General features: G+C 41.0%; 2 protein-coding genes across 2 annotated transcripts in view; one reads left to right on the top strand and one right to left on the bottom strand.

Annotated features, from left to right (window-relative positions):
* Window positions 1-7,533: 7,533 nt before the first annotated feature.
* On the top strand, window positions 7,534-9,676 carry LOC136705556 (ladderlectin-like). The gene is made up of 6 exons (XM_066679193.1): window positions 7,534-7,594; window positions 8,327-8,374; window positions 8,514-8,605; window positions 8,874-8,999; window positions 9,079-9,178; window positions 9,609-9,676. The coding sequence occupies exons 1-6, from the start codon at window positions 7,534-7,536 to the stop codon at window positions 9,674-9,676; spliced, it is 495 nt and encodes a 164-aa protein (XP_066535290.1).
* A 413-nt stretch (window positions 9,677-10,089) lies between these two features.
* frmd6 (FERM domain containing 6) overlaps window positions 10,090-15,722 on the bottom strand; it is a 29,069-nt gene continuing 23,436 nt past the window's right edge. The window contains exon 14 of the mRNA XM_066679326.1: window positions 10,090-13,760. Within this exon, the coding sequence (XP_066535423.1) occupies window positions 13,470-13,760 (291 nt within the window). The 3' untranslated portion in view covers window positions 10,090-13,469. The remainder of the gene's footprint in view (window positions 13,761-15,722) is intronic.

The raw sequence follows: 15,722 nt of genomic DNA, 5'->3' as shown, positions 1-15,722 counted from the left end.
TGACTTTAGCCTACACATTATTTATTGTGCATTACAAACAAAACTGCTCAGAAACCTTTTTTTATTCCCACCGTGAGAGAACACATCACAAATTGGAATGCAATGTTAGGCTTTTGATTTAATCTGCCTTTAAACAGTGAACTGCAGTTTTTTTTACTGGTTAAAATGAAGGAAATTATATATGTTATCCAAAATGTTCATAATTGTGATTAAGTGACAGGGAAAGAGAGAGAGAATGTAACATGACTCTAGATATTCTCTAATCAGTGTGAGTCTAGGGCCATGGGGAAATAACTGCACCAGTTGATAATAATTTTGTGGCTTCTCAATGGGGCTTTCCTTTTAATTTGCAATTAAACAAGTCCACCCTGTTTAATGTGACTTACACACCATGTCAGGGGAAAAGAAACTGTATTTCCATAATATGTCATTTATTTAGCCTAATCTTAAAAATGCCAGCTGTTCTTTTCACAGTGTAAATGTTTTTATAGTGAACAGACCAATACAAACACTCTAAACTTGCTCGTATTAAAAACAAACAAACATTACTTTAACAATATTGTAGGGATGTTTTTTCTGCTCATTAATAAAGGTCCCAATTTTTGGGGTATATAATTTTTTTGTCTGATAGAAACAATAAACAGCAGAAATGGGGTCTTGCTACTTGGAAATTTGTTTTGAATTTACTTAATTTGAACAGCTGTAATGTACACTACTGTGTACGGTGAGAAAAAACAAAAAACAAAAAAACAAACAGTTCTTATTTAGTTTCCTGTTAAATTACCATTAAGTACAGATTTTCTTGCATCTTTGAAAGTTACGTTGGAGATTACAAATAATGCAATGCATATTTATGAATGGGTCATTCAATGAAAAATACAAGTGGAGCTCTAATATGTCACACAAGACATGACAGAGCAGCACTTGAAATTATGTAAATGAAAGGCAGCATAACTTTTACACAGTACTGAATACTCACTACACGAGTAAACCACTGACATGCTTGTGCATCTGTTACATGCCTCAAATCAGACGCAAGGTCCATTTTTTTTGCGACATATTTATTGGGGGGGGGGGTCTGAAAATACATCAAAAGATACAGATTTAATTGGAGATAATGCTACCGCTTTCACTCGTGCAGTCTGCTACTGACTGTTCTTTACTCGCCTGAGATGCACAAACATATTAATTTACCAATAAACTTACTGGCAGTGAACACTCTGAGCTTAAGAATTTCTAGTTAGATACGCACATTTAAGTCAAGCTGCTTTCCCCCTTTTCTTTTTACAGAATAATTTTCACTTGATTACTCTTAATACAACAGAAACATGCATCATACAAACTTCTATCAGTGTGGATAGTAAAAAAAATAATAAAAGAAACAATATACCTGGACAAGTTTGTGAATAGGGCAGGCTATTCTTTCATGTCACCAACAAAAATAACCTCAAAGAACACTAATTTTCAGATATTATGCTTATAACATGCTTCAGCATTCTTATACTATTGACTCTACACCACTTTCTGGTTTAGCTTAACATAAGTATTGCCTCATTTTACACCACTTACAGCATTATTTACTGAGCATAGTTCTGTTTTACAGCATTTTAAACGAGGTGGTTTTTTCATGAGAAATATAAGTTGACAACAAATGCGTCTATGTGCTATCTACAAAGCTAGGCTAATCTAAGAACAGAAGAGGGACATGAAGCGCCATTTTCTAGAAAACGAGAACAGTGCATTAAACTCGCTGAAACTCTACAAACTGCACATTAACACATATATAGGGGTTTTATATTTACCGTAATAATAATAATAATACATTTTTATTTGAAAGCGCCTTTCAAGAGACCCAAGGACACTGTACAATAGATAATAAAAAGAAAAAAGAAAAAGTAAATAAAAGGTAAATGCACATACATACATACATAACCATATAGACATATACATAATATCATCCATATGCTGGTTTAAAAAGATGAGTTTTGAGTCTGGTTTTTAAAACATCTACAGATCAACAAGTACGCACTGGAGAGTATGGCTGAAGTAAACTACTTAGGTAAGAAGCGGCAAGGATTTAAACACCAACACAAGCAATTTGTACTGGATACGGAACTTCACTGGAAGCCAGTGATGACGACTTAGGACTGATGTAATATGCTCCCAAGATCTTATGTATGGGTCAGCACCCTAGCAGCAGAATTCTGCACATACTGCAACCTGCTCAAAGCCCGAGCAGGGAGGCCACACAACAGAGCATTGCAGTAGTCGAGTCTGGAAGTTACAAATGCATGGACTATGGTCTCAGCAGCAGTGAAAGAGAGAAAAGGGCGAATCCTAGAGATATTTTTTAAATGGTAGAAGGCTGTCATACATGTGTTCTTAATATGTGATTCAAAAGATAATGTAGAATCAAAAATTACTCTGAGGTTTCTCACTAGTGTTGAGGTAGAGACAACAAAATCAGGGATACAATCAGTAGTGTCACTAAGCCTCCTGACTGTTGCAGGAGAAGCAATTATGATGGCTTCAGATTTCTTATAATTTAAGCTCAGGAAGTTCTCGATCATCCAAGCCCTCACATCAGTTAAGCATTTCAGCAAGGCACTAGGGGGCAAGCTATGAGCAGGTTTTGTACAAATGTATATCTGGACATCATCAGCAAAACAGTGAAACTGCAGCCCCTGATGTCTAATGATGTCACCAAGTGGAAGGATGTACAAAATAAAAAGCAGGGGCCCAAGAACAGAGCCCTGGGGGACACCATGTGACAAGGAGCATGTGTCAGATGGAAAACTTCCCATTGAAACAAACTGCTGCCTACCAGAAATATACGACTGAAACCAAGCTAATACAGTACCAGTTATGCCAAACATGTTTTTGAGCCTAGTAAGTAAAAGGCTGTGACACACTGTATCAAATGCTGCAGTAAGGTCCAATAGTACAAGAAGACTCAGCAGGACTTGGTCAGCTGACATCAGCAAATCATTGATAACCCTAACAAGAGCAGTTTCAGTGTTGTGATTCCTCCTAAATCCTGATTGGAAGACCTCAAACAGATCACATGATTGAATATGTTCTGTTAACTGAGCAGCTACTGTTCACTCCAACAGTTTAGCAAGGAAGGGGAGATTAAAGATGGGCCTATAATTTGTGAGGTTCTCAGGATCTAAGCCAGGCTTCTTGAGAACTGGAGTAATAGCTGCCAGTTTCAAAGAAGCTGGGACCATTACTGAACTAAGTGAAGCATTGGTAATTTGTTAATAAGAGGACAGACAACTGTGGTTGGTTTCACTGTCAAGCTTGCCTGAAAATACATCAAAAGATACAGATTTAATTGGAGATAATGCTACCGCTTTCACTCGTGCACTGTCTGCTACTGACTGTTCTTTACTCGCCTGAGATGCACAAACATATTAAGTAGAGCAGTTAGCGCCCCTTTTTGACCTTGTTGAAATGTGTTGAACCACAGTAAATACAATGGATTGCATAGAACAATGTAATATCCATTAGAGTAATAAAAAAAATAAAAGGGGGGTGGTCTTTTCCGTATTGTCCACTATTGTTAACCATTAACCAATGTGGCACACATCGTATATCTGTGTGGGGAAGATCTAAAAAAAAGATTGTATTTAGATTTTTTTGCCTGTGTTTTCTTGCACAGTTCTCTCCATTGATCATATCTGTGCATGAAGAAAATCTGAAGAAATTCCCAACAAACAACCACTACATTCCTCACTCAACACTGACTGCAGCACACACTGTAATCTCTGCTTGTTTCCTTGGCTTTGGGGTAAATGTATTTGGTGCAAGATTTGAGAACAGTTTCTGGGTCTCAGGGTTTGCATAGTGTAACAAAGGCACAGGTGGTTCAGACAGAGCGGCCAGCACCACATCATAATACACATTAATACAGAAATGCTTTTTGTCGCCTCGAAGATATAAGATATGGCTATATGCTCCATTTCATATTGAACACTGAATGCTGCCTTTCTTTGGTTCGTAGCTCATGTGGTATGATCACGATTATAAGAAACACTGTCACTGAAAAACTCTGGTTCACACACAGACACAACTTCACACAAATCATACAGTCCTTCTGATCTCATAGCAGCAAATTTCTCAACCAACTCTCTGCCCATAGTTTACAAACAGGAGTGTGACTGTGTGTGTGCGCCAATGTTAAAAGGTACAATATCACTGATTAATGTAATAAACATAAAATGGAACAGCCCATTTTGATTAGCATGCAAAGACAAACAACCACAACACACACACACACACACTGACACACACCCACTCACTCCTAGATAAGAGTCCACTCTGAGCTAAAGCAGCTGACTCCTAAGACAGACTGGCGCAGTTTCCCTTCCACTTCCAAAAGCTGAAATCAGCAGCTCCATCACATTATTGTTCGTGTGAGAGAGTGTAAGGATAACAATGTCCTCCGTCATTGTTTAGTTTTGCTTTTCTCATTCTGTGCTCCCACACACCACAAACTCAGGCACCTCTTCTGTAGTCAGGTCCAGGGAGAAGTACTTGTTGGTTCTTTTGATGGGGAAAGGGTGCTGGTTGTCCCGGATCCCAGAACACTGTTCTGCAAGTCCCTGATAGCTGCAGCCATCGCTACAGTCCTCAACACAGCCAAATGTGTAGCTATGGGCAGTATCCTGACAGAGCTCTGCCCACTCCTGGCAATTTCTCTGGTACAAATGAACATCATCCAGAGATTGGCTGTGCCGGTCTGTCGAGCTCTGAGACTTCCTGCCAGACACAGTCTGAAAACAAACAGGCATCCAATCAGAATGTAGGAACAAGCTAATTTATTGGCAGAGCAATATTTTTTAATTCAAGACTGTTCCAACAACTTACAATATACTGAGAGGGTGATGCCCTGGCGCCCTGTTCAAGTTGTGTTCCTGCTTCATGCCCAGTGATTCTGGATGAAGCAGTTACAGATTATGAAGAATGAAATACAGCTTCATGTCATTCCCAAAATATTTACTGGTATCCACATACCTTCTGGCTGCGACCTGTTTTATTAAGAGGTGACCTCTGTTCATAAAATACCTCAGTAAGCATTCATTGTTATCTGCAGAATTTGACAGTGGTTGTTACTTAATCTAAACCAGACTATTTCCTGAAGCAGTGACTGTAAGTTATGAGAAATTGTGAAACATAAAAAAGCAAGAACATCTCTCAAACACGTAAGACACCTTATGACACTGACCTGAATTTTATTGTGACTCCGTGCCACTGCCTTCAGGAGGGTGGGGGCAAACATATGCATCCTCTGGGACATGTGAGGCCAACCCACTACTTCTTTATGAACTGCAAGTAACAAAATACCACTAAACATTACAGAGAAAACTCACAATGCCCAGTTGTCACTGGCATCATCAAAGAGAAATAAATACTTGATTATAATAGGATGAACATTATGTTAAATGTTGACTTTCTGTTCTCTGTTCATTATCACAGTAATACATTTCTGTATTAACTATAAAAACTATAGAAAAATTGTCTCTGTCAGAACAATTGATCTGAAAATATGCAAAGTGAAAATTTATGGAACACAATGAATTGCTCGTACACAGTTGGGCCACACAGGATGTAACAACATGCTCTCAGTTTAATGTTAAGAAACATAAGATCGAAACCTGCAGTACAAAGAGAACAGCAAAACTGAACCCTTAATGTAAATGTCTCAAACTTATAATTGTCAACAACAGCACAACAAATTGGGCGACACTGTGGCGCAGCAAGTTCCCGCTCCGGGTGACTGTCTGTGAGGAGTTTGGTGTGTTCTCCCCGTGTCCACGTGGGTTTCCTCCAACGGTCCAAAAACACATATTGGTAGGTGGACTGGTTATTCAAAAGTGTCAACCTGTGAAAGACCCCACAGGGTGTCTTCATGCCTAGTGCCCAGTGATTCCAGGTAGGCTCCGGACCCACCGTGACCCTGAACTCGATAAGTGGTTACAGACAACGAATAAATGAGTACAACAAATTTATAATGTTATTACATTTATGTGCTTAACTTCTTATTCACCAAGAAGTTTCTGTTTCTGTTTCTCAGTCGAGGGGGACTTTTCAAGGCTTAAGTTAGCATCTCAGAGTTGTATTTGACAGAAATTTTGGAGAATGCTTATTAGATAATTTCTCAGCATTTTCATTTATTCATTTACCATTCTGCCATAAAATTACAATATGTAAATTCATATTCTGGCTATTGTAGTTCACTTTAAAGAGCATTTAATTTGAATTTAAAACATAAGCCATGCCTTATCCTCATATCAGCTGCACTGCATTTCTCCCTAAATCTTTGGCCTGTTAGCATCTCAGAGTTGTATTTGACTGAAATTTTGGAAAATGCTTATTAGATAATTTCTCAGTTTTTTCCACTGGAAGGATGAATCCAAAGTTGGTCTCTTTTTGGAACTTTCCCATCCAACATATTTAGGACATTTTGAACATGCCAGTTATTTATTAATTTATTCATTTACCATTCTGCCTTAAAATTACAATATGTAAATTTATATTATGGCTATTTTAGTTCACTTTAAAGAGCATTTAACTCGAATTTTAAAAAATAAACCATGCCTTATCCTCATATCAGCTGCACTGCATTTCTCCCTAAATCTTTGGCCCATGGTCTACAAATTCTCACATGATCTAACCTGTGAAACTCTCTCATGCTCTAAATTGAAGGCTCATTTTCACATTAAATAATGTACAGTGGTTCTCATGTAAATGTTTCAGTAAATACTTTATAAATACTAATCATACATAGAGTGCTGACACCAGTCACTCTGTTATTCTTTTCCTGGACTTTTGTGCCTCTTCCCTTTCAAACAGATTTCTGTGATAAGGAAATGGACAAAGTCTTTCAGCAAAGTAACTTCACTTATATTACTTCTTATAAGTGACCTTCAATCAGCTGTTAGGTGTCACATTGATCAGTCAAAAAACCCCGATTGCATAAACTCCAGGTTTATGTGCGCCCTGGTTGTAACGTCAGTGCAGGTTATACACTTGTAGTGAGTAATAAGCTGATAAGTGTTGGCGTAGTGCAATGAAATATTCACCTGAAAAAAGATTGTGTTTACCGGACATTATGGGGCTTAGAGAGTATAAAAGTAAACACATCTCCAACTTTCAGCGTCAGAGCTACAAGACCAAGGCTTTGATTTAGAGGTGAGTGTTGAGTTTCTGTTCTTAGGGGTTTGGTATATGCCATTTCACTGCTGTTAATTACTTTATATCTGAAATGTGCGTTTAACCTCTACACTGACTCTGTTGAATATTTAAGAAGTCTTTTCTCAGCTGTCACTTTGATACATGCTTGTGTAGTCTTATTACTGTAATGTATCTGAAATTACATTCACCTCCTCATTCAGTGGAAATAAAAAGGGCCTGGAGGCTTTGGCAAAAAAGGAGCATTGAGCCTTGTTCAGGAGCATGTATCAAAAATGTTTTATTTACTTTTCTTATTCAGACAATTGTTCAGTCATCATCAACTCCACCATCACCATGAACAAAGTGATTCTGCTCTGCTTGGTTTGTATCAGCTTTAGTCACGGAGCTCCAGCTGGTAAGTAGCCCTTCAAATTTATATTCATATTTACAATGTTTAGCTGATGCAGTTTTCCAAAGTGTCTTACAGAATTGCTCTGTTGTCAGAAAATCTATCCTAGCAAGTACAAATAGCCCAGAATACAATCCAGATACCATCAGATACAGGAATCAGTGCTGATTCCCAGGAAAAACAGAATCACAAAATAAAAATATAATATAAGGGCAGTAAGTGTCATGAATCTGTGCTGATACAGAAACAAAACAACAGAACTAAGACCACCTTAGTGTAACATTTCTGTTCATTTAAATACTCCGCAAAGAGGTGAGTCTTCAGTCAGTGTTTGAAGACAGTGAGGGATGCTGCTGTTTGAACTGTCGACTTTTCATTCCAACACAAGAGGAGTCCTGAAGCATGTGCTGTAATCTCACAATATAAAACGACTGTCATGTAAAGTCACTGGTCTGATATAGTCAGTCAAGGCTAGTTTATAGACTAATATTTGTGTCTCAATTTAGAAGAAGCTGTTGAGGAGCATCCAAACGCAGTTCCAGGTTTGTTTCTGGACTTCACTATATCTGTGTTTGAAGCAATAATGATTAATGTGGTCTAATTATTGTTTGAACTGTTTTTGTTCTTAGCTTTTGTTTATTCTGAGATTTTGGTTTTGTGTTAACTTCAGTTTCTGAATCTGAAAATATCAGTCTTTGGTGTGTAGATGCTCATGTCTATAATGATACTTTTTTGTAGCTGAATTGGAGCCTGTAAATCAGGATGTGGGCGAGGATGCAGGACCAGGTAAGAAACATTTCAAATACAGGCTGAATGACTCTGTCCATTAGTGGTTTATAGTGTATCATTTAGCAAAGACAGTATATTAATAACCTGTGATAGTTTCATTACAATGTTTAATGATGAATCATTTTCTCTTACACAGCTAACTTTGTGTATTGTCCCACTGGTTGGTTCCAGTATGGCTCTCGCTGTTTTCTGCTGGTCACATCCCGGATGACCTGGTTGAATGCAGAGGTAAGGAGTGTTGTAGTTTCAGATCTGAATCTGCTGCAGATTCACTTGGCAGTTGATTGGAGAAATAAAAAGGAAAAATGTTGGTTAATGTCTTAATATCCGTTGAGGAGGCAATTCCTTGCTCTCTCCATTTCTGCAGCTTCTCTATCAAATGAATTAGTTTCTTATCTGAAGCTCTGGAAAGGTGGTCAGGTTATATCATCAGTGTTCAGTTTCTCTCCATATGTTCTCTAACCCCACTCCCTCTTTCTTTTCTCTCTCTCTCTAGAACCACTGTATAAGTCTTCAGGGGGCTCTAGCATCTGTGCAGAGTCCAGGAGAACATCATTTCCTGCAGAACTTGGCTAATCTTGGAGGTCAGGCATCTGTATGGATTGGTGCCTACAACTTCCAGGTGATTTCTACATTTCCTTTCAAACTGCTCCTACAGCTGTGACACTGGTCATTTGTTTAACACAGCCCTCTCTCTGCAGAACCAATGGATGTGGATTGACAGAGCAGGGTTCTTCTACAACAGCTGGCAGTCACTAAGCAGTACGTCCAGCTGCCCCTGCGGCTACATGAGAAGCAATGGTAAGATCACTCATCCTGTTGCAGTGAGATGGCTTTGGTATGGTACATTGTTGGGGTAACAAGAGCTTCAAATTTGTAAAAGTATTCACACAAACGATGACACCTTCAAAAACAGTAGCTGGCTTTGTTTTGAAATACTTTAATATATATTTATATAATATAATCCATACAGGCAATGTCAAGGCACAGGAATGGCTGCAGGCTAGTAGCATATATGTAGTATTATTTAAATTTCAGTGGCTGAGCAACCTTTAAGAGGGTCCTGTGACATTACAGATCTCATTCATTCCTGTCAGAGAGCAGTCCAACTTAGATCCATAGTTCCTAATGTTGGCAGAACATCCACTATAGAATGACCCCAATATTAATGGTCTATTTTATTTTTAATTGAATTTGTATGACTCCCACCTTTTTCTCTCTCTTTTCACAGCTGGCTGGACCAACGCAGGCTGTGGATCGACATTGCCATTCTTCTGTGTCAAGGTCCCACAGTGCTAAATCACTAACCTTAATAATCACACTATTAAAGGATGAGTGATTTTATAAAATTTAGCTCAAAATTACCATTGTATGTTTTAATAAAATGTGTTGTTTTCCTACGTAGACAAATAACTGCTTTATTTCCTTTGAAAACACTGGATAACTCATTGCACTGAAAACATGGCCAGATTTGTGGAAAGTTTGTACTGTGAAAATGTTTATTTGAATAAAGCTGGTCAGGAAGCACTGGACACTGTAGTACTGTTGTGTTTTTAATATCATTTATGCTAGATGAGGTATAGAGGGGATGTACAGATTAGACTGCAATACTTTCAGCTTCAACAGCTATTGAAATGTTCAGGCAATAAATTATTGATATATTTAAATGAAAATGTACTGAACTGGAAAATAGACAAACTACAGAATGGCTTGCAAAATCAAGGTACCTTTTATTGCATACATTTGAGGACATTAGTACCTGTAAAAGGCACACACAAGACTTCATTATGGGAACTTAAGCATTAATTCAAAGAGTTTACAAAATGCAAAAGAAAAAAAAAAATATTGTTCTCTTATTGTTCTTAATTTTTTTACAAGGGCATTTCCTTTCACAGAAAGGACCGTTACTAACTGCAGACAAAAATATTTAATGGAGATGAGAACAGTTGTAGATGTAGGACTTTAATTGAGTCCTTTTATCTTTAGCCTACGCATTATTTATTGTGCATTACAAACAAAACTGCTCAGAAACCTTTTTTTATTCCCACCGTGAGAGAACACATCACAAATTGGAATGTAATGTTAGGCTTTTGGTTTAATTTGCCTTTAAACAATGAACTGCAGTTTTATTTACTGGTTAAAATGAAGGAAATTATATATATTATCCAAAATGTTTATAATTGTGATTAAGTTTAAGTGACAGAGAGAAAGAGAGAGAGAATGTAACATGACTCTAGAGATTCTCTAATCAGCATGAGTCCAGGACCATGGGGAAATAACTGCACCATCGAAATGGCTACCCACATGCAAGGGGGCAATTAAAAGTGCTGCTGATGACCACTTAAAGACAGCAAAAAAAATACAACAAAAAGAAATGGGATTCTATTTTGGTTTATCTAAAGCATGCTAAAGGGAGACTGTGTGTGAACGCTAGGACCAACACACTGCGGCCTCACTCTGGCATTACAGGTGAGAGGATGATGTAGTGCTCACCGATTCAGCTGGAAGATCTTCATTAGTTACTCATACAGTTATTGGCTAAATTTCATACAGAGAGTACGCACATGTACGTACACACACACACTTAACATGGGAGAAATGTGGTTTGTAATACTGACTTCCATTCAGGAATAATACTGAATACGGCACACTGAGACCTAACTAAATATATGGCTATCACTTTTGCAACAACCATTCATGCATTACACAAATTAAAATCTTCTCCATAAAACTCTTTTAAATTACAAATTTCCAGTTTTTAAAATAACCAACAAAGACAATGACACAGAAAAAGCTTACAGTTACAATAATGAAGACAGAAATAGCTGATAATTTTGTGGCTTCTCAGTGGGGTTTTCCTTTTAATTTGCCATTAAACAAGTCCGTCCTGTTTAATGTGTCTTACTCAGGGAGAACTGTGGTTAGATCACCAAAATGAGATATTTTTCAATCTCTGTACTTCTGCGTATCAAGACCCTTTTGCCTCACTGGCTGAGTATTTGACTCCAAGAAGGAAACTGTGACAATGAGAAGAAAGATACGTAGTTTCCAACCATTTGCTGTCAAGAAAGATATTGCATTCTGCCCCGACCATGTCAATGTCAGGGGGAGAAAAAAACTGTAGTTCCATAATTTGTCTTTTATTTAGCCTAATCTTAAAAATGCCAGCTGTTCTTTTCACAGTGTAAATGTTTTTATAGTGAATAGACCAATACAAACCCTCTAAACTTGCTTGTATTAAAAACAAACAAACATTACTTTAACAATATTGTAGAGATGTTTTTCATTCATTCATCCATTATCTGTAACCGCTTATCCAGTTCAGGGTCTCGGTGGTCCAGAGCCTACCTGGAATCATTGGGCGCAAGGCGGGAATACACCCTGGAGGGGGCGCCAGTCCTTCACAGGGAAACACACACACACATTCACTCACACACTCTCACCTACGGACACTTTCGAGTCGCCAATCCACCTACCAACGTGTGTTTTTGGACTGTGGGAGGAAACCGGAGCACCCGGAGGAAACCCACGCGGACACAGGGAGAACACACCAACTCCTTACAGATAGTCACCCGGAGCGGCAATCGAACCCACAACCTCCAGGTCCCTGGAGCTGTGTGACTGCGACACTACCTGCTGCGACAACGTGCCGCCCAGAGATGTTTTTTCTACTCATTAATAAAGGTCCCAATTTTTTGGATATACAATTTTTTTTGTCTGATAGCAACAATAAACAGCAGAAATAGGGTTTTGCTACTTGGAAATTTGTTTTGAATTTACTTGATTTGAACAGTTGTAATGTACTCTACTGTGTACAGTCAGAAAAAAAACAAAAACAAAAAAAACAAACAGTTCTTATTTAGTTTCCTGTTAAATTACCATTAAGTACAGGTTTTCTTTCATCTTTGAAAGTTACGTTGGAGATTACAAATAATGTAATGCATATTTATGAATGGGTCATTCAATGAAAAATAGTAAAAAAAAAAAAAAAAAAGACATTCAGAAATAAATTAATAAAAATGATCAAGTGGAGCTCTAATATGTCACACAAGACATGACAGAGCAGCAATTGAAATTATGTAAATGAAAGGTGGCGTAACTTTTACACAGTACTGAATACTCACTACATGAGTAAACCACTGACATGTTTGTGCATCATATCTCTGTGTGGGGAAGATCTAAAAAAAAGATTTTATTTAGATTTTTTGCCTGTATTTTCTTGCACAGTTCTCTCCATTGATCATTTCTGTGCATGAAGAAAATCTGAAGAAACAAACAAACACCCACTATATTCCTCACTCAACACTGACTGTAGCACACACTGTAATCTCTGCTTGTTTCCTTGGCTTTGGGGTAAATGTATTTGGTGCAAGATTTGAGAACAGTTTTTGGGTCTCAGGGTTTGCATAGTGTAACAAAGGCACAGGTGGTTCAGACAGAGCGGCCAGCACCACATCATAATACACATTAATACAGAAATGCGTGACGCACACGGGCAAACGCACACACAGACTCACACACATATGCTTTTTGTCTCCTCGAAGATATAAGATATGGCTATATGCTCCATTTCATATTGAACACTGAATGCTGCCTTTCTTTGGTTCGTAGCTCATGTGGTATGATCACGATTATAAGAAACACTGTCACTAAAAAACTCTGGTGCACACACAGACACAACTTCACACAAATCATACAGTCCTTCTGATCTCATAGCAGCAAATTTCTCAACCAATTCTCTGCCCATAGTTTACAAACAGGAGTGTGACTGTGTGTGTGCGTCAATGTTAAAAGGTACAATATCACTGATTAATGTAATAAACATGAAATGGAACTGCCCATTTTGATTAGCATGCAAAGACAAACAACCACAACACACACACACACACACTGACACACACCCACTCACTCCTAGATAAGAGTCCACTCTGAGCTAAAGCAGCTGACTCCTAAGACAGACTGGCGCAGTTTCCCTTTCACTTCCAAAAGCTGAAATCGGCAGCTCCATCACATTATTGTTCGTGTGAGAGAGTGTAAGGATAACAATGTCCTCCGTCATTGTTTAGTTTTGCTTTTCTCATTCTGTGCTCCCTCACACCACAAACTCAGGCACCTCTTCTGTAGTCAGGTCCAGGGAGAAGTACTTGTTGGTTCTTTTGATGGGGAAAGGGTGCTGGTTGTCCCGGATCCCAGAACACTGTTCTGCAAGTCCCTGATAGCTGCAGCCATCGCTAAGGTCCTCAACACAGCCGAATGTGTAGCTATGGGCAGTATCCTGACAGAGCTCTGCCCACTCCTGGCAATTTCTCTGGTACAAACGAACATCATCCAGAGATTGGCTGTGCCGGTCTGTCGAGCTCTGAGACTTCCTGCCAGACACCGTCTGAAAACAAACAGGCATCCAATCAGAATGTAGGAACAAGCTAATTTATTTGCAGAGCATTGTTTTTTTTTAAATCAAGACTGTTCCAACAACCACTTCATTACAGTTTCAATATCCATAACTATGAAAGTGTCCTTTTATTTCCTTCATCAGCTGAATGTGTGCCAAAATGAATTTGATACTAAGAAACGGGCTGAGGAACAAACTAAATAGTGTCACGCCTTCGTCCTGTCAGTCTGTTGTCCCTGCCATGTGCTTTATTTGCACATGGCTCTGTTTTGTTTATGTTCGAGTCTCCGCCTTTGTTCCGCCTCCTCGTCCGTGTCATGTGTTACCCGTCCTCGTTATCTGTCCAGGTGTGTCTCGTTTGTGTGAGTATTTAAGCCCTCTTGTCTCTCATCCGTTTGTCGTACATTTCCCCTTTATCCTGTGTTTAGTTGGTCATGTTATTTAGTCTGTCCGTCTGTCTCTAGAGTTTCCCCGTTTCTTCTCCTTTTTCGTCGTGTCGCTTTTCGTCCGTCTGTCCTGTTTTCCCTGTCCAGTTTCCTTTGTTTTATTTAGCTTGTTTGGCTCCTTGTTTGTTTGTGTCCTGTTTTAGTATCGTTGTTTTGTTTATATTAAATTATCCCGTGTTTTAGCGAATGCGTCCGCCTCCCTCAATTCGCCCCTCGTTCCTGACAGAATGTACGACCCTCAGGACGCAGCTAGCACGGACTATTACATCAAAGGTTGTGCCGTTCGCCGGACTCCATTCCGCACAGGCCACAAAGATCCTGTGGAGGAGGCTTTGAAAGCGGCCTCGGAATGGAGTCGCCGGCTCCAGCTCCTGCCTGGCGCTGTTCCGGATCCTATAGCGGTGGAGTCGACTCGGGAATCGAGTCGTTGCGCCAGCGGGAGTCGAAAGAGTCGGCGGAAGAACCGTGCTGGAGTTCCCCCCTCGCTGGAGGATTACCCCCTCAGGTCCGGGGAAATTTTTGGGGGGGCGTTAAGGGTAGGGGCTGTTAGCCTCACCTCCGTACCTCTGAGGCCTGAGGCTAACAGGGGCGCACCTCGAGGTGATCTAATGGGTGCGCCTGTGAAACCCCCTAAACCCTTTACAGCTCCAGCGCGAGCCCGGCGAGCAGCACAAACCCCTGTCCTCGAGAGCGCGGCGCGCGGCTCTCCTGTCTTCGTAAGCGCGACACGCGCCTCTCCTGCCTCCTTGGACGTCGTCGCAGGTTCCCCTGCCTCCTTGGACGACGTCGCAGGTTCCCCTGCCTCCGTGGACGACGTCGCAGGTTCCCCTGCCTCCGAGGACGACGTCGCTGCAGGTTCCCCTGCCTCCGAGGACGACGTCGCTGCAGGTTCCCCTGCCTCCGAGGACGACGTCGCTGCAGGTTCCCCTGCCTCCGAGGACGACGTCGCTGCAGGTTCCCCTGTCTCCGTGATGGCGGCACCCGCCGCTCCAGTGTCCGTGACGGCGGCACCCGCCGCTCCAGTGTCCGTGACGGCGGCACCCGCCGCTCCAGTGTCCGTGACGGCGGCACCCGCCGCTCCAGTGTCCGTGACGGCGGCACCCGCCGCTCCAGTGTCCGTGACGGCGGCACCCGCCGCTCCAGTGTCCGTGACGGCGGCACCCGCCGCTCCAGTGTCCGTGACGGCGGCACCCGCCGCTCCAGTGTCCGTGACGGCGGCACCCGCCGCTCCAGTGTCCGTGACGGCGGCACCCGCCGCTCCAGTGTCCGTGACGGCGGCACCCGCCGCTCCAGTGTCCGTGACGGCGGCATCGGCCGCTCCTGTCCCCGTGACGGCGGCTACGGCCTCTCCTGTCCCCGTGACGGCGGCTACGGCCTCTCCTGTCCCCGTGACGGCGGCTACGGCCTCTCCTGTCCCCGTGACGGCGGCTACGGCCTCTCCTGTCCCCGTGACGGCGGCTACGGCCTCTCCTGTCCCCGTGACGGCGGCTACGGCCTCTCCTGTCCC

The sequence above is a fragment of the Hoplias malabaricus genome, chromosome 8 (genome assembly GCF_029633855.1).
Source record: "Hoplias malabaricus isolate fHopMal1 chromosome 8, fHopMal1.hap1, whole genome shotgun sequence".
Taxonomy (NCBI): Eukaryota; Metazoa; Chordata; class Actinopteri; order Characiformes; family Erythrinidae; genus Hoplias; species Hoplias malabaricus.
This window is presented reverse-complemented; position numbering and strand designations above follow the sequence as displayed.

Coding starts and splice junctions, on each gene's coding strand:
- LOC136705556 (XM_066679193.1), top strand. CDS start 7,534: ATGAACAAAGTGATTCTGCTCTGCTTGGTTTGTATCAGCTTTAGTCAC. Junction 8,375..8,513: donor GGGCGAGGATGCAGGACCAG/GTAAGAAACATT, acceptor TCTCTTACACAG/CTAACTTTGTGTATTGTCCC. Junction 8,606..8,873: donor TGACCTGGTTGAATGCAGAG/GTAAGGAGTGTT, acceptor CTCTCTCTCTAG/AACCACTGTATAAGTCTTCA.